This window comes from Crocuta crocuta, unplaced genomic scaffold, assembly GCF_008692635.1.
Source record: "Crocuta crocuta isolate KB4526 unplaced genomic scaffold, BGI_CrCroc_1.0 scaffold11, whole genome shotgun sequence".
NCBI classification, from domain to species: Eukaryota; Metazoa; Chordata; class Mammalia; order Carnivora; family Hyaenidae; genus Crocuta; species Crocuta crocuta.
Genome location: NW_027528624.1, coordinates 4,161,815 through 4,181,020, shown reverse-complemented (window position 1 = coordinate 4,181,020; position 19,206 = coordinate 4,161,815). Strand labels below are relative to the sequence as shown.

Below are 19,206 nucleotides of genomic sequence, written 5' to 3'. Positions count from 1 at the left end.
GAAAGAGTACAAATGAGAAATGAGTTCAGGTTAACAACAGGTGAGTATGAGTAGACTGAGTGAACTTTCTTGCAACTTTGGTGTAAGTCTGAAATTATTTCCAAATAGAAAGGTTTTAAAATACCTTTTCTCCAAGATTAGAAGACATACATAAAAAACTTCTCTGGAATAAGCATGCACTCTACTGCAATACTCAAAAAGAAACAATGTTTCAAAAATGTTTCTATGTGCAAAACTACATAGTCTAAATGGTAGCCACTAGCCATTTGTGGCAACTGAGCACTTGAGATGTGGCTAATTTGAAATGAGATGTACCAGATATCAAAGATTCGCTATGAAAAAAAGAATATGTTATCTCACTAACAGTTTTTATACTGATTATATGTTGAAATAATATTTACATATTATGAGTTATATAAAACATTACTAAAATTAATATTATCTGTTCTTTTTTAATTTTTTAATGTAGCTACTTAAAAATTTTAAATTACATATGTGGCTCATATCATATTTCTATTGCACACTGATCTAAAATATACTAATGCTTTTAAAAAAAGAGATACTGATCTCTTAAGCAACTATTTCATTAGTAGACGAAAATGTTAATTTACGTTACAGATCCTGTAATAATTTCAATCTTGGAAATAAGGCAGATAATTAGGCTTTTTTATGGCACAAGTAAGAGGAAAGAAAAATCCTTAAGGCCTAGAAGACAGGAAAAAGCTCTTTGGTCACGTTGTTTAGGTAATTCCCTAATTAGTCGCAAATGCCATCTGCAGTAAATTTCCTGAAGAGGGAAAAATAAAATCTAAAATCATGAAAATATCAAGTAAATGGAGAGACGAGCTGTTTTTTTACATTTTTGTTTTCAAACTCTGAGTTAAATGAATAAAATCAACTTCCCAAGTCCTAAACATTAACTTACAGCATCTTACAAACAAAGCCAATAAGCATTTATTCCTTCTACCAAGAAATTTACAAAATAGATCTTACTGACAACAATATTATTTCCAAGGTTATTAATTCTCCTATTTTAAAGCTCTGATTAACAAACATGTCCTTAAATTCTAAAATCTAAGAAAGAAAGAAAGAAAGAAAGAAAGAAAGAAAGAAAGAAAGAAAGAAAAAGAAAGAACGAACGAACAAACAGAGCTCAGACAGAATTGGTTTTCATCTTGAGCACTGTTATGGGGTCACATGCAGTAAGAAGGTTGGAGGTGAGCTTGAACAGGAGGGTTACTCCAGGACAAAGAAAGGCCCCTGGGATGGAGACAATTTCCTCTGTATTTAGTAGACCAAATCTAAGTAGGCCAAGTGGAAAAAACAACAATCGCCAGTAAAGATTCCATAAAACAGCAACAATGAGGAAGAGAAACCAAAGGTAGGTTGCCAGAAGGTACAACAAAAACACCCAGCAGTGTAATCTTGGGCAAAATGCACAGGCGTGTTTGTTTTGGAAGTTTGGAGTCAAGCATGTGGGTGGACCCAATTAGAAATAGCAAACTGCCACACAGCACAGATCCCCATGTTCTCTCTCTCCCTTCCCGTACCCTCCCCAGCCCATCCCAGACCATATCCCAGAGAGACGACTTTAGTCAGCTTTAGACACAAATCTATTAGAATGATACCTACTGCCCAGTGCATTATGGGTCCATTTCTGCACTGTGCCCGTGCCAATGGCCACCAATGGCCCCACCACACCTGAAGCCACGAGTCAGGTTCTGTGGACTTGGATGCAAGGTAGGCAGGATGAGTGAGCTCTGCTTAGAAGGAAGTCAAGAATGCCTCACAGATAAGAAGGCAACACAGACGAGGTGTCCAGCGTCCCAGAATCCCAAACTACAATAAAACTTCTGGCATGAGCCTAGCCTCCCTCCCACCAAGGACACCTCCCCACCTTGTTCCTAACCCCTCACCTGCCTCCCACCTCACATTCCATTCCTGTGGTTTGCAATCATGAGGACACTTCTCAACAGTGAGGCCATGGCTCCACTGTTTTAGCCTTGGAAGGAAATGCAGAAGGGTAAGATACCCAAGGAGGGCAAGGAGCCTAAAAGTAAACAGGAACAAAGACTTAACGAACTCTTTCATGTACACTATGGATTCCAACTTGAGTCCCCACAGCCCCCTTAGGAGGCAGGTGTTACTGTTCCCTTGCAGATTATATAGCCACAGCACAGACACAGTCTGGTTTAAGAATCCACAAGCTTACCTACTAATAAATCATAAGCAGATTCTATAGTTGGAGAAATATTTATCTGCCCAGAACTCCAGCAATAATCTCATTTACTCTCATTTTGACATGATGTAGCTTGAAGCTGCTTCCTAATGAGGCTATCACCAAAAAAAATGATTGCCTTGTATCCACATCCCTCTCTCACTCTCTAGCAAAAATACACCCAAAAGACCATGTTTTCCATGTATCTAAGTTACTTGCAGCCATGATTATTTATTTCTGTTAGGAGAAAAAAAAATTTAAATTACTAAAGTAAAAAAATAAACAATGCCATTATTTTGACAAATCTATTTTCTTAATAAAATATAATTCTATTATATTCTGGGTTTTGTTTAGGGAAAATAAATCTTTATTTAATGCTTCTAAGAACCTTTAAAAAATATTTTAACAAGAAATTTCTGATTTAAGATGTCAAACTAAAGATGATCCTAATCCTTCTCTTAGAAATCACTTCAAGGGCACCTAGGTGGCTCAGTGCGTTAAGCATCCAACTTCGGCTCAGGTCATGATCTCACAGTTCGTGGGTTCGAGCCTTGCGTCGGGCTCTGTGCTGACAGCCACCTCAGAGCTGGAGCCTGCTTCAGATTCTGTGTCTCCCTCTCTCTCTGACCCTCCCCTGCTCATGCTGTCTTGCTGTCTCTCTCTCGCTCTCTCTGAAATAAATTTTTTAAAAAAACCATTAAAAATCTTTTAAAAAATCACTTCACAACAAGGACCATGAAAAACAAAAACAAAGGCCGGCTTCAGTGGTGCCAAACCATATGTATGAAGACAGAAAATGGATAAGGAGTGGCAAGTGGATACACAGAACAGAGTGAGGCCAAACCGAGTGCCGCAGAGAGGTACCAGGAGCAGGAAGCCTGGAAAGGTTCAGGAACGCGCCCAGGTGCTGGGAGAAAAGCCACACACGAGGCAGGTGGGTGCAGGTACCCACACTGGCGAGAGACACTCCTTCCCTCGGAACACTCCTGAGGAAAGCAGGCACGGCCGCGCCCTCACAGCATCAGACGCTGATGGCTCATTCTCCTGGCAGAGTGAGCCTCAGAGAGCAGCCGTGGGGACCTGGCATAGTGAAGATGGTGATACAGACTGAACCTTGGGTCATCTTCTGAGAGGTTAAGAGCAAGAATGGAATCTGAGGTGCTCCTGGTTCAGTCTCAGCTCTGTCAATTAGGAGAGATGTGCTACTGGGCAAGCTGTTTAACATCTCTGGACCTCAGTTTCCTCAGCTATAAAATGCGACGGTACTAGGTTCAAAATCATGGAGTTGATGTCAAGATTAAATGAGTTAAAGCTCTTGGAACAGTGTCTAGAATACAGCAAGCACTAAATGAATATTAGCTCCTTCTCTTCCTCCCATCACTCTCTTCCCCAGCACACGCGCGTGCATGCGCGTGCGCGCGCGCACACACACACACACACACACACACACACCCTTAGCTCTTGGCATGCTGGCAGCAGGAGTAAATTCACAGGCATGTCATTAGAAGGGCCTTATCTAGAGAAACTGAACAACCCCAAAGAAATATGCTTGGTTGGCACAAAAACAGACACTCAGATCAATGGAACAGAATAGGGAATCCAGAAGTGGACCCACAAATGTAAGGCCAACTAATCTTTGACAAAGCAGGAAGAATATCCAGTGGAATAAAGAGAATCTCTTCAGCAAGTGGTGCTGGGAAAACTGGACAGTGACACAGAGAAAAATGAACCTGGACCACTTTCTTACACCACACACAAAAATAAACTCAAAATGGATGAAAGACCTAAATGTAAGACAGGAAGCCATCAAAATCCTCGAGGAGAAAGCAGGCAAAAACCTCTTTGACCTTGGCTGCAGCAACTTCCTACTCAACACATCTCTGGAGGCAAAAGAAACAAAAGCAAAAATGAACTATTGGAACCTCATCACAATAAAAAGCATCTTCACAGCGAAGGAAACAATCAGCAAAACTAAAAGGCAACCAACAGAATGGGAGAAAATATTTGCAAACGACATATCAGATAAAGGGTTAGTATCCAAAATCTATAGAGACGTTACCAAACTGAACACCTAAAAACCTAATAATCCAGCAAAGAAATAGGCAAAAGACATGAATAGATACTTCTCCAAAGAAGACATTCAGATAGCCAAGTGACACATGAAAAAATGCTCAACATCACTCATCATCCAGGAAATACAGATCAAAACCACATTGAGATGCCACCTCACACCTGTCAGAATGGCTAAAATGAACTCAGGCAACAACAGATGTTGGCAAGGATGCAGAGAAAGAGGATCTCTTTTGCACTGCTGGTGGGAATGCAAACTGGTGCAGCCACTCTGGAAAGCAGTATGGAGGCCTCAAAAAATTAAAAATAGAACTACCCTATGACCCAGCAATTGCACTACTAGGTATTTACTCAAGGGATACAGGTATTCCATTTCGAAGGGGCACATGCACCCCAATGTTTATAGCAGTGCTATCAACAATAGCCAAAGTATGGAAAGAGCTCAAATGTCCATCGACGGATGAATGGATAAAGAAGATGTGGTGTATATATATACAATGGAGCATTACTCAGCAATCAAAAAGAATGAAATCTTGCCATTTGCAACCACGTGGATGGAACTGGAGGGTATTATGCTAAGCGAAATTAGTCAGAGAAAGACAAATATCATATGACGTCACTCATATGAAGACTTTAAGATACAAAACAGATGAGCATAGGGGAAGGGAAGCAAAAATGGGATAAAAACAGGGAGGGGGACAAAACATGAGACACTCGGGTATGGAGAACAAACAGAGGGTCACTGGAGGGGCTGTGGGAGAGGGGATGGGCTACATGGGTGAGGGGCATTAAGGAATCTACTCCTGAAATCACCATTGCACTATATGCTAACTTAGATGTAAATTAAAAAATTAATTAAAAAAATAAAAATAAAAAATGAAAGAAATATGCTTGGATGGTGACATTTGACGGTCAGCAACAAAACAGTCAGTTATCCCCCCAGATTACTCCACAGCAAGCCCACCCGCTGAAACACCTGCCATAATACACCGACACAGAGGTGCCAAACAGCTTCACAGTACATTACTGTTAAACATCATCATGAAATTTCAGCATATCTACAATAAAAGCAGATGCCAAACACTTGCAGATATTTTAAACAGATCATACACAGAAGAGTCAGAATAACAATAGCTAATTCACAAAGCCCTCATGAGGTACCAGGCACTGTTCTAAATCCTTTACATATAGTTACTCATTTATTCCTTACAACAAACCTACATGAGTAAAGTACTATATGTAAACCATTTCACAAATGAAAAGGTTAACAGTACAGAAAAATTAAATAATATATTTAAACAGGATTCAGAGTCTAGCTTCAGGGCCTTAACTACTATGCTTCTCAATAATAACTCTCCAAGTTTGAAGACTATGGAAAAATGCCTTTGAAATTCAGAAGCAACTAAAAATCTATACCTAGACAACTATCAATCAAGAGTGAAGGCAGAATTAAGACATTTTTAGATACACAAGTCTTGAAATTTATAACTTTCTTTCTTAGGAAGATATCTTTCTTAGGAAGATATCTTAGGAAGATATTGGAGACTGCACTCGAACAAAGAACAAGTTAAACCAAGAAAGACAAAGATACAAGATCAAAGAAATGAGATCCAGCAGAAGTAAGGGGCAAAGGGGATTCTCAAGGTGACGATAAAAGGGGAGTGCAGGAAGTCTGCTCGGCAAAGGGGGACACCGAGCTCCTAGATGGAGGTCTCCAGGAAAGAAACGAAAACAAAAAGAGCCAGTAAATCATCTTACTGGCTTGAATGTGTAGAAACGTACTGAAGATGCTGTACGATTCACAACCAGTAAAGAAACTAAACTAAGTAAGACTACTTTTATCACAAAGGGGGAAAAATTCTGAACAGTTAAGGAAATAGAATCACAGTATCCAATTTGACTCGCCTGGGCACAATACTGACACAGTTTAAATAATGCAAACACGGGATAATGAGTTAGCCAATTATGACAGTGAAACACTGGGATGGTTAGGTTGCAAGGCAAAGTTGGGCTGAGTGATGGTGGAAGAGAGCGAAATCTCTATCTGCCAAGATAGGAAAGAAGCCAACAGACAAAAGCCCAAAGCGGATTAATCAAAAAGGTAACAATACAGCCTTCAGTGAATAGCTAGGACAGGAGGTGGGGGGAGTAGACGGAAGTTATAACACTGCTATTTTTCATTATTAGCATTTACCCACGTGTAAGTATTACTGTGATAAAGAAGAACTCACACTACTGAGCTCTGGTATAAAAAGGGCTAAGTCAGTTAGGTGAAACAAAATTCTACCCTTAACATACAGAAATAGTCCTATTTCTGCCTCTTTTCTAGAACAGTTCCCTGTTCAAAGTAACAACTCATAAGATAAATTTACAAGAGCTGTTTTTCAAATACACCTTCCATCTATAAATTGGTTACTCTCGTATCTCAAGAGTCTAACTGGGGAGGCATCTGGGTGGTTCAGTCAGGTTAGCATTGAATTCTTGATTCCAGCTCAGGTCATGATCCCAGGGTCATGGGATCCACACTCAGTGAAGAGCCTGCTTTAGTCTCTCTCTCTCTCTCTCTCTCTCTCTTTCGCTTTCCTTCTGCCCCTCTCCCCTGCTTACATTCTCTCTTTAGAAAAAAAAAAAAAGGAAAGAAAACCTAACTAAGCCATTCACACACTACCACAGTATCACAGTGACATGTTCAGATGCTACTTCTTGAAGACTATTATTTCCATAATAAATTAAATTAAAATTATAAGTATGTAAATAGGAGCACCAGGTTGGCTCAGTCAGTTGAGCATCTGGCTATTATTTCAGCTTCCATCATGATCTCACAGTCCTGAGACTGAGACTGTGTCAGGCTCTGAGATGACAGTGCAGAGCCTGCTTGGGATTCTCTCTCTCTGCCCCTCTCCCACTCATGCTCCCTCTCTCTCAAAATAAACTAAAAAAAATAATTACAAATAAACATAATATATGTTATGTATAATAAAAATTAAATTAACTAAACAAATCCCAGAATAAATTAGGTCAATGCTGTCAACTCAGTTTTCCACATTGGTGGAAAAATGCATGGAACATAATCATCATCTTTATATCCACATTTGATTTTTTTTTCAACACTTCTTTTTGAATACAACAGTCTTCTAAAAGTCTTAGAATGCAACCAAAGCCATCTTTCATCCCCTGAACACTCATCACTATTGCTTCCTCATCATGACTACTCAGGGCCCAGCCTTTGCCTTGCACTATGCCTAAATATGTCACCAAATTCTTCACCATCCAGAACACATGCCAGTGACTCATAAGCCTTTCTCTGATCACTGTGGCTCACCTTTTGTGAAGCAGTGTCTTACAGAAGGAAAAAGAGTCAGGCATGAACTCTATCCCTAGTCTGCCATCTTCATCTAGCTCTATCCCTGGGACAACTTTCAGAACATCTCTGAACCTCAGATTCTCTAGCTGTGGAGAAGGATAAGACAGAGAGCTGTTTCAAGAGTTCAATAAAATAACAGACATAAAACACACAGAAAATTGTAGCCGCATAACACATGGCAACTGTCACCAGCAGTTACTGTCACCAACATTATCTCCATATAAACCATTATCAGTCCTCTGTCATCTTTATCGCATGGGCAGGAACTGCTCCGTGGTCACTGTGGGGTCAAAGCTCAGTGGTGCACACCACCAAAGCCCTGGACTGCTGAGGGTGGGTTCTCATGTGTGTCCAGAACCCAAAGGGGCTCTGAGATGCAGCTCATGCCCCAACCCCATCCCCCGCAGAGGCATAACTGGCCACCCTGACCCCCCAAGCATCATCCTCTGCTGCTCTGTGATGCTCTGCACCCCAGCACATCCACCACCTACGTTTTCAAGTCTAGTCTAAAAAAGAAGATACATTCCTCACCACAAAAATTAAGTTAACTATAACGGCATTTGGGAAATCCAAAAATATATTTTTTAAGTGCCACATTTACTTCATTTATATATTGCTCCATACCACCAGTCTCACTGTGAAGATCCTCCTATCCCATTTTCCCCTCTGAAAAATCTTAACTACTAACACTGGCAGACAAAAATGGATCAATCACCACTGGTGCACCTGGGTGGCTCAGTCAGTTAAGTGTCCAACTCATGGTTTCGGCTCAGGTTATGATCTCACAGTTTTCTGAGTTTGAACCTCACATCAGGCTCTGCGTGGACAGCGTGGAGCCTACTTGGGATTCTCTCTCTCTCCCTGTCCGCCCCTCCCTTACTCGCACTATCTCCGTCTCTCTCAAAATAAATAAATACTTTAAAAAAAAAAAAATGGATCAACCACTAAACTCTAGTAAGCACATTTTACTGTTTTCAATTCCTTTCTAGCATATAAAATTAGGTAAGTTCCTGTTGTTTGTTTCATTTTTATTAGGGTACAAGTTTAGCTGAAAAAGTAGTAGGCAGACTGAGGGACTGTGGTTTTGCAATTCATATCTTTAATGATATAACTTTCAAATCTCCTGTGCACACCACCAAAGTCCCAAGATTCCAAAGGCAGCCCTGAGCTGCTTCTGCCCCAAGTACACCTGAGGACATTCCTGAAAAGGGCCTTATACCACCGACTACGGGCAAAGAACAGCAGCACACGGTCCATGCTCTCTGAGTTCAATGTGCCTACATGGTGAACACTTAAAAGTCCTGCCTGGGAAGGAAAACCGACACAGTCATCTAGCATACTAAAATACACTCACACAAATATACAGAGATGGCTGCTTTACCAGAAGAGTCACATAAAGTAAAATCACTAACAAATTATCTTTAACTCAGGTCATGAACACAAGTATGTAACCTTTCAAACTTGAGTACAACTGCATGGTGTACAGCTACACCTGAGCACTGTGTTAAGTCAGATTAAGGGAGCACCTTGCTTAAACCTTCTGCCACTGGATTAACGAGAGGACAAAATGCCCCAATGAATAAAATCCCCGTTACCAACCAGAACATATATATAAACAATAAACATTTCACAGTATAGTGGGGAAAGAGCAAAGAATGTCAACTGCCTGTCTAACTATGGAGGATTTGTTCCAGGGACAATAAATATACATATAGGTCCTTGTCGCTGTTGTCCAGCCAGACTCCAAAAGCATCTTCCCGGGGAGGCACCTGACTTGATAAGGTAAATACAGACATGCTTAGGTTGGAGCCAAGGGAAACAAAGCACCTTCATGTCGCAAAGACAGAAACAGCTTTTTTGAGGCCAGAATGTGGCTTAATCTTCCTGCATCACTCAGAAAACAACTGTCTAAATTCTATTTCTCAAAGCCCTGTTCAAAGGTCATCTTCACAAGAAAATCTGTGGTAAACCTCAGCCTTAATTCTTTGAACAACCCAAATCTTTCTTTCCACACTTAACTGAAAGACACATGAAGAAAGAGACATCCAGGTACACACCTCACCTTCACTGCTCGACCGTGGACTCCATCAGGCATAATCCACGACTTCTCATGCCCTGTGGTGGCAAGAACACACAGCACCCAACACATGACAGGGATACAATAAGTATCTACTGACTCAAATCATCGGTGTTTTCAAATCTTAACTGTGAAACAAAAATTTTAAAAATGTTGTCTCTCAAGAATGAAATCTGGCCATGTGTAACAACGTGGATGGACCCTGAGGGTGTTATGCTGAGTGAAATAAGGCAGAGAAGGACAGATATCATATGTTTGCACGTATAGGAGGACTAGGAGGAACTTAACATAGGACCATGGGGGAGAAGAAGGGGGGAAATGGTGGGGGAAAGGGAGAGAGGGAAACCATGAGAGACTCTTGAATGCTGAGACCAACTCATGGGTGTGGGGGCGGGGGGAGGGAGATGGGCACGGAGGAGGGCACTTGTGGGGATGAACACTGGGTGTTATATGGAAACCAACTTGACAATAAACTATTTGTAAATTAAAAAATTTAAAAAAAATGCTGTCTCTGGCCTCATGGCTAGTAACAGAATTTAAGGGCATTAATCAACATTATAAGGACTGGAAAGAACATAGTTAAGTAAACAGAGTATATGAGATACTCAATATCACCATTCACATACACGGCATTCGCCATTTCAAAAATATACTCTCATAGATTTTTATAACCATGAAAGAAATTATTATTTCAATTTAACTACATATAAACCAATGACTTGAGTGACTCGGAGAGGACCACACCAACTAGTTAGGTGACAGCTAGAACTTCTTGAAATAGACATATGGAAACAAAGGAACAGAAATGGGAGAAGACGCAGTGTCCCGGGCAATACAACAGTCCTCTCTCCTGTCCATCACTATGATATCATAGTGAGTGATCACAAACCTATCAAGTCACCTTTTATGAAGAATTTATAAAGAAGAAAAAAAAGATTTGCAGTGACTTTTCACTGGCTTTAATGCAAAATTAGCCATTTTCTCACTAGAATTAGTGTATAGATCCTTAAATATTATGCTCAGTATTGTATAAATGTTTTTAAATCCAAAATGGCTTTCAAATCTGTATGTTTAAAAAAGTTGATCATCCGGGCACCTCGGTGGCTCAGCTGGTTAAGCATCCGACTCCAGCTCAGGTCACGATCTCACAGTTGTTGAGTTTGAGCTCCACATCAGGCTCTCTGCTGTCAGCACAGAACCCGCTTGGGATCCTCTGTCTACCTCTCTCTTTTCCCCTCACCCACACATGCTTGCTCACTCTCTCTCTCTTTCAAAAATAAAGTAACATTAAAAAAAATAAAGTTGATCATCACTATGCACAGTAATGCAAAAATAGGATTGGGCTTGGCAGATGTATAAAAGTATATGTATGCATACATATGTGTGTATGTGTGCCTGTGTGTATGTGCAGTAAGAAGTATTCATAAAATATTCCTTGAATAAAACCACTTTTTTATATGAAAAATTCAAATTCAAAAGAAGCTTTTTATACAACTGAAACTTCCATACATTAATGGGTAGGAGCATAAAATGGCACTATCACTTTGGAAAACTGGTGATTTCTACTGAAGGTGTATGTGTACCACATCTTGAAAATGACACTGTGCATGCACAGATCCATAAAAAGACATGAATGTTCAGAGAGGTTTAGCCATAACAGCCAAAAACTGGAAGCAAATCAAATGCTCATCAATATAGAAATGGAAAAACTGTTGCTTCTTCCTTGAGTGGAAAACCAACATTAATCAAAAAGAACAAGCTAACAGCACACACAACAGGGCCGAATCTCACAAATATCACAGAGAGAAAAGCCAGACACAAAGGGTATAGGTGAATTTACATGAAGTTCGCATTTACACAAAGTTCAAGCACAGCCCAACATATCTAGGTCACCTCTCAGCAGGGTGCACAGCCTGCGAAGGGGCAGCAGGTACCTGGGAGGGTGCTGGAAATGCTCTACATCTTGATCTGCTGGGAGGTTATATGGGTGACTGCACAGGTCAATGATCATTGAGATGTAAGCTTATGATTAATATACTTTACTGTATGATATACTTCAAAAATATTCTCCCTCTTTTACAATTATTCAATAGCCACATATGGACACCTGATGATGGATTCCACCTAAGAAAACAAACAAATAAGCTGCTGAACAGTGAAGCATGAATACTGTTAACATCCTATGTAAATACATCTCTTCTTTTCAATACAGTACTTAACTCTTAAACATTGCTCAATAAACACTGGTTGAAAGAATTTCACAGGTAGTGACACTGTTTATGTTTTAGAAGTCCAGAGAAATCTGTATGTATGTATACACAACATAATATCCTCAATATACCCAATAGATGTGAAAAACTATGGTTCTTGTCCAATTAATTACTTCCATCACCTGTGTCCATTAATTCCTTTGCTCTTGCACCTCCAAGTACAAGCAATACATGCTAGGTGTTAAACCATCACCCAGAGCAAGGCAGATGTTCACTGTGTAAGGTGAACACGACTACTTTCATTGTCTACACTGCCCGTCTGACACAGGCCAGTGACTCTTTGCTAGGCATACAGGGTTACCGAAAGGGGGGAGAGCATGACACACAGGTCAGAATCATCTCATCTAACCTCTCAGCCTGGGCAGAAAGCTGCCCTGGTATCCCTGCTGGTGGGAGACCACTGCTGGGAAAGGCGAGTGAGGGGCATCCAAGAGAATGGACATGCTCGGAGAGGCACGCAGGCCACCAGGCACTGTGTCCACCTTAACACATTCCCACAAGGGACACAGATACCAGAATCCACAGTTTCAAAAGTCTCACTTGGCAGCAAGTTGAGAAAATGAAGCAAAGCAAGTTCTGAATCCACAGGGAGGGGGTTCAAAAAGACCATAAGTGACAGACAAAAGTGCAACAAAGCCCCAGCTCACCTCGCTGTTGTGGCCCCGCAGGTTGAAGTTTATTCTCTGGGGAGTGTTTCTGTCCCGGCGGCAATGGCTCGAGGTGAAGGTCACCCCGACAACGCCGCGGCCGTTGCCTGTGGCCAGCCAGCCCTCCTCGTAGTAGCGCCGCCGGCACACTGGCTTCTCCTTCTCACTCTTGGGAACGCGCCCTTTCCATGACAGGCAAAGGATGTTGGAGTCGCTGCAAAGGACAGGCCCATGCTCCACAGCTGCATACATACTTTTTTCCAGGAAACTCTTTTACTTAAATAGTAATGCTGAATGCCAGAACACTTAAACCAATTCTTTTCATTGATTGATTGACTGGATTTTTTTTTTTTGTTTGTTTGTTTGGTTTTTTTTTTTTTTTTTTTTTTTTTGTGTGTGTGTGGTTGGCTTGCGTTGTTTCCCCGACCTGTTTTAATGAAGACTGACCTGGACCTAATCAGAAGGCCAGTATTTTATAAAGATCCACCAAATGCATAGTGAAAAAATTCCTCTAGAAAAGATGATGGCAGTCTGCTAAGAAAAGGTAATGCTTAAAAACAACATGCGTCCATTTTTATTTTCAAGTCCTTAGAGGAAGAAGAGCATCATTAACATGTGCCGATCAAGAAACTGAGTTTTCTTCTCTTTACTCAACTTGGTTATTCTCATTCAGCCTGAGATTCCAGTTTAGTGTAGTATGATTCCAGAGACAAAGGGTTGCAAATACATAGATTTCAAGTAACTTAAGGCTTTAAAGAATCCCTCGAGCTGGAATTTTCTCTTTAGAAGTTCAGATGCAGAGACAAACATATGGGATCATCTTCCTTCTAAAGCCACCCTCTGCCGTATTTTCTCAACCAGACAAATTTCTGCTGCTGAAGCTGAAAAAGATTGCATAAAGGGGAAAAAAGGCACACAAACCGTGCAAAAACAGACCAGAGTTCGTGCAGACAGCAGTCCAAGTTCAGGAAGAAAAAGACTTTCACCACTGTTCAGAACCAGAAACTTCCCACCTCAGGGCCCAGCCTGACTTCCCAGCAGGCAGGTGGCTGTGTCCCGGTGGGGAGATGGGCTCCATCTGACTTCCCCCCGACAGACCAGTGCACTCCTTGGTGCCATGGAGGAGGAGAGAGAAAAACCCTTCACTCGCAGGGCCAGAAGGTTCTAAAGCTCTTTAAGTGGCACAAGTGTTTGCCTTGAGTGAATCCTAAATCCTCTTGCTGACAAAACCGAGCCTCACTACAGGATTTTGCCTCTTTCGTCTTGCCTCCTTCCTCCCTCCCTAGTTGCTTCTCCTCTTTCTGCTCCTAAAGATCACATATTTTTCCATCTTGAAGGAAAAGACTAATTCTCAGAAGTAAGTCCATCAAGTAACCTTCCTCCTATATGCAAGTCTTCTTGGACTCAACAGGGAAGAGACTCCCTTAAAATGAAAATATAGGCAAGAGTCAGGTTCTTCCACACTGTTCCCTAAAGAGTCAGCATGTTTTGCTGATGGGCGCTGTCCTGCTCACATTCAGAGACTGCTTCCAAATGCCAGCTTTGCTTGGATGTTCCTTGATATTTATTTTGTAAATACTGGCTTCAATGGCTACTTTGAAATGTTATCCTATAGACACAGAAAAGGAAAAGGGAAGTAATAAATTAAAATTTCGAGAATATAGTTAACTAAAAAAGGCAAAGAAACCAGTCCATTGTTCAAACTTGTCCCATCATACCTGACCTTGCCTTCCTGAAGTCACAACCACACAGCCAGAGTTACTTCTCAGTCCAGAGTTTTGAAGCCTGTCCAAATCACCAAAACCACAGGAAAATAAAGTGTAAAACTCACTGTATAACCCCCCCCCCACCCCCTGGGCTGCTTGAAGCCACCCACACTCCACTATGGCCACCTTCTCACCGAGCTCTATCTTTAACCTGGGGAGGTGCTTCTGAGGCTTGAGCTGAGCAAGTTTCCCTTTCTTCTTTCTGCAAACTTTCTTCAACCGGTTGCGAAGAGCACGTGGAAAACTGACCACTAGTAACAGATTCCTCCCCCCGGGCTCCTGAGCCCCGCAGGGTCAAGTTGCTCCATCTGTGTCCAGCATTAATTTTCATCAGTTGTAAAACTCTTCAAGTGTGCACGAGAGTGAGCCTGTCTTCCTGCGTAAACGTGTATGTGTACGAAGAAGGGCTTAGATATGCACAGACATGCGCTCTTCAATGGGCACCAAAGTGCCTATTTTCCCAGTCGTTTCAGGAACCATCCAACTGATCACAGCTTGAAGGCCCTGGAGTCTTACAAATCTGTAAAACAAAACAGGATATGAACTAAAGAACTTGAACACTAAAGAAGAGAAGTTCTAACTGAGTAACTGTCATTAACATAAACTGGGAGGCCCCCTCTTTACACGTATATACACAGATGTCAGGTGGAGCTACTGATTGCTAAAACACAAATAGTAAAAGGCACACCTACCCAGCTCACGGACAGCACACAACACAAGTGTCTGAACGCCATGTAGCATTTATTCAGTTTGCTAGTAGCTGGGCATGTCTGAATGAACTCCTCCCCTCTATTCTCCCATGCCATGACTCTGGGCCCTGCATGTGCAACTTTATCCCTCCAGGGGCCATCATCCTAGTTACAGTTACACAGACAACCTCAGAGAGGAAACTGAAGAGGTTTTGGCAAGGTCTATGAATTGATTTTTTCACTATGGGTAAAAGATGTTGCCTGAAGACACAAGAAGCAAGGACCTTGAAAACCCCCATCCTTGACTGCTGCCAGGTCACAGGGTAAAGAGCAGCTCTTTTCTTGGTTTCTAAATTGTCTACTAGCGATAAAGTCCTAAAGACTTTATCTCCAACAAATCCACCCTCTCTTCCTTCCTACAGCCATCAGTCCAGGCCTGCATCACATCCACAAAAACACTGCATGACACGGTCCCTAACTTCCCCACACCATCCCACCTTCTAAAGGGCCCTCAGGGTGATCTTTCTAAATTTCAAGGCTACCTGAAGGGCCTGGACTCTTCTCCCCTGGCCCAGGAACTCCCCTAGAGGGCTAGTTAAACAACCTACCTCCACCCAAAATACTTGCCACTGAAAGTCCAGGGCCAGCCCAGGTATCTGAATGTCTAACCAGTTCCACAGAGATGTTAATGCTGCTGGTCTGAGGACCAGGCTTTGAGAACCTGTGGTCTATGGGATCAAATCCCAGCAAGACCCTTCTCTTTCCAAGCCACAGCCTCCAGCTGCAGCCCTGCCTGTGTTATCACCATGGCGTCTGGCCACTCCCTATCCCCCAAAGTACTATGTCCTTCCTCCCCTTCATGTCCCCACTCCTTGCCAAGCACCAGCACCTTCCTTTAAGACCCACCTATGACAACACCTGCCCTGTGAAGCTTCCCAGGGCAGCCCGCACTAACTTCTGCTACAGCACTCACCACGCTGCATTCAAGCACTCTTCTCTATGTTCCTGGAGGCTGGGAACCGCTCTTTCCCATTCCTGGCATAAGCTCAGTGTAAACTACATATTCAGTAAACGTTTATAGGAGGCAGGCAGGAGCTACACGTAATTTCCTTGAGATACTCTAATTCAGATGAGTCATCATATATATATTTTGTATGAGCCTATAAATCAAAACAACTAAATTCTCTCAGGAATTCTCTCAAGGAAGCACTTGTTCCTGAGGAAAAAAAGTAAAAACAAATGCTATGAAGTCCAAATTAATGCCATGTTCCTCCTCCTCAAATGTTAATACCACTGTATAATAGCCTTAGTCCCTATTCTGACTTGGGGCAGCCACAGATGAAAAAGCAGACACAACTTCTCAAGACCCAGCTATATGGACACCGGTTTTAAACTATTTAACAGTATAATCCATGATTATTAAAGCATCCACATTAAATATGACAGTGTAAGCTGTCAGTTGCCCTGAAATCCTCCTAGGGGGTCCATGAGGCCAAAATTATTTTCATAATAATACTAAGACATTATCTGCCTTCCTTATTGCGTTGACTTTTGTATCAATGGTTCAAATGCAACAGTGGGTCAACCTCAGCTCTTTCCCACCAGCGAAGGCACTGATGCCAAAATGTACCAGTACTCCCTGGGATTCTTTAAATGTCAGCTTCAGGGCACCTGGGTGGCTCAGTAGGTTAAACATCCAACTCTTGATCTCAGCTCAGGTCTTGATCTCAGGGTAGTGAGTTCAAAGCCTGCACTGGGCTCCGTGATGGGCATGGAGCCTACTTTATAAATAAATAAATAGGCCAGCTTCACTTAAGAATATTCTTGATGCAGTACAAATCATTAATTTTATTAAGTCCCAACCACTAGTACATGATTGGTTAATATTCTGTGTTTCAAAAAAGTGAGCGCACAGAAGGCACCCCCACTGACCACTCAAGTACAGCCCTTGTGCTGTAGTTTAAGTTGCAAGCTGAACCAAGGTCTTCTGTGTTTGAAGAACCAAGGTCTTCTGGAATACCATGTTTACTGGGAAGAATGAATGACAAATTATGGTGATTCAGGCTTGAGTGTTTGGCTGACATCTCCTCAAACAGGAACAAAAGCAGCATATCACTTTAAGGAAAACAATGGACAGCCTTTGCCTCCTGTAATGAAAGTTGAGCTTTCAAGTTAAAATCAGAACTGTGGGGAAACCAGGATCTATCACTGTGAGCATGATAGCTCCCCAAGATTTAAAGACATTCTGCATGTGACTGGAGGTAATATTAATAAATGTGGACTGTTTACACTGTATTTCATATTTTATAGAATGTCAGTATTTAGAAAATTCATATAACTTGGTGAACTGATATTTTCCAAATGTCCAATACATGATGATGCAAATTATGCTTGAGTAAAAAAGCTAACAAGGTGCAAGAAAGACAAAAGGATTTTAATCTAACCAAGTACAAAAAAAAATTCACTGATACATTCAATATTCCATATTGCTAGTAACCTTTCAGAAACTACCACTTGTTAAGTTTTGGTACAGTATCAAAAAAAAATCCATGATTATTTGAAAAGACTATTAAAATACTTTTTCCTTCTAGGGTGCCTGGGTGGCTCAGTCAGTTAAGCGGCTGACTTTGGCTCAGGTCATGATCTCACGGTTCATGGGTTTGAGCCCTACATCAGGCCTGTGCTGACAGCTCAGAGCCTGGAGACTGCTTTGGATTCTGTGTCTTCTTCTCCTCCTGCCCCTCCCCTGTTTGCACCCTGTGTGTCTCTCTCTCAAAAATAAAGAAACATTAAAAAAAATTTTTTAATACTTTTTCCTTTTCCAACTACATATCTGTGTGGTCAGATTTTCATCATACATTTTAACAGAAACAGCATACTGCAACAGATGGAATACAGAAGCAGATATAAGAAGCCAGCTATCTTTCATTAAGTCAGACATGAAAGATATTTTGCCAAAATGTAAAGTAACGCTACTCTTCTTGGTAAATGTTTTTAGTTTAAAAATATGGTAATTTTTCATAAGAAACATATTTTTAAACATTTAGGTTTATTTTTTTTTAATGAATTCGTACTTTTTTAAATTTCTACTATGGTAAATATCAATAGCTAATATGTACACAAATAAAAGTTCTTGTAGGTCTTCAACAATCTATAAGACCATAAAGTGTCTCTAACACCAAAAAGTTTGAAAATCATTGATAATATGCTAACTATCCAAAATATAAGCCTTAAATAACTATTATACTCAAGTATATAGGATAAATCTCCATAGTAAAAGCAGACAAAAGTGTTTTTACAAATGTTACTATGCTTTTTCACCCAACTTGTAAAATTACAGAGCAATGTATGTGCTAAACAAATAAGACAGGTATTTTAAGAAAAACTGACATATTACTTTATGATGAATCAAATGAATAGTGGATATAAAAATCTAACAAAAAATCACAACCATAATATTCTAATTACTGAAAGGTTGACACCCATTATAATGCTACCAGTGATAGAAACAGATGTTACACACTTCCCTTCTTTCAGTCTTCTATTCTCATGAGGATAAGAAAATGAAGATATAACTGATCAGCTTCTGAGGGAAGTTCACTGTCAAATCAACACTCCTAAGTGAAAGGGGTCTGGTATAGAAAGATTAAAAAGTGACTATTCAGGGGCGCCTTGGGTGGCCCAGTCGCTTAAGCATCTGACTTCAGCTCAGGTCATGATCTTGAGGTTCCCAAGTTTGAGCCCCACATCATGCTCAATGCTGACAGCTCAGAGACTGGAGCCTGCTTCGGATTCTGTGTCTCCCTCTCTCTCTGCCTCTCCCCCCTCTCTGTCTCTGTCTCTGTCTCTATCTCTCAAAAATAAAAATATTTTTAAAAATTTTTTAAAAAGTGACTATTTAACTGAAAGCAGGGACTCCAACAGTATTTTACACCCATGTTCATGGCAGCATTATTAACAACAGCCAAAGGAAGCCACCTAAGTGTCTACAGATAGATGAGTGGATAAAGAAATTGTGGTATATATATGCAGTGAAATATGATTCAGCCTCTAAGAAAGAAAGAACTTTCTGTTGGACACATGCTACCATATGGCTTAAACCTGA

General features: G+C 41.0%; 1 protein-coding gene across 1 annotated transcript in view; it reads right to left on the bottom strand.

Annotated features, from left to right (window-relative positions):
* TULP4 (TUB like protein 4) overlaps positions 1 to 13,005 on the bottom strand; it is a 168,342-nt gene extending 155,337 nt beyond the window's left edge. The window contains exon 1 of the mRNA XM_077755073.1: positions 12,647 to 13,005. Within this exon, the coding sequence (XP_077611199.1) occupies positions 12,647 to 12,898 (252 nt within the window). The 5' untranslated portion in view covers positions 12,899 to 13,005. The remainder of the gene's footprint in view (positions 1 to 12,646) is intronic.
* Positions 13,006 to 19,206: the final 6,201 nt, after the last annotated feature.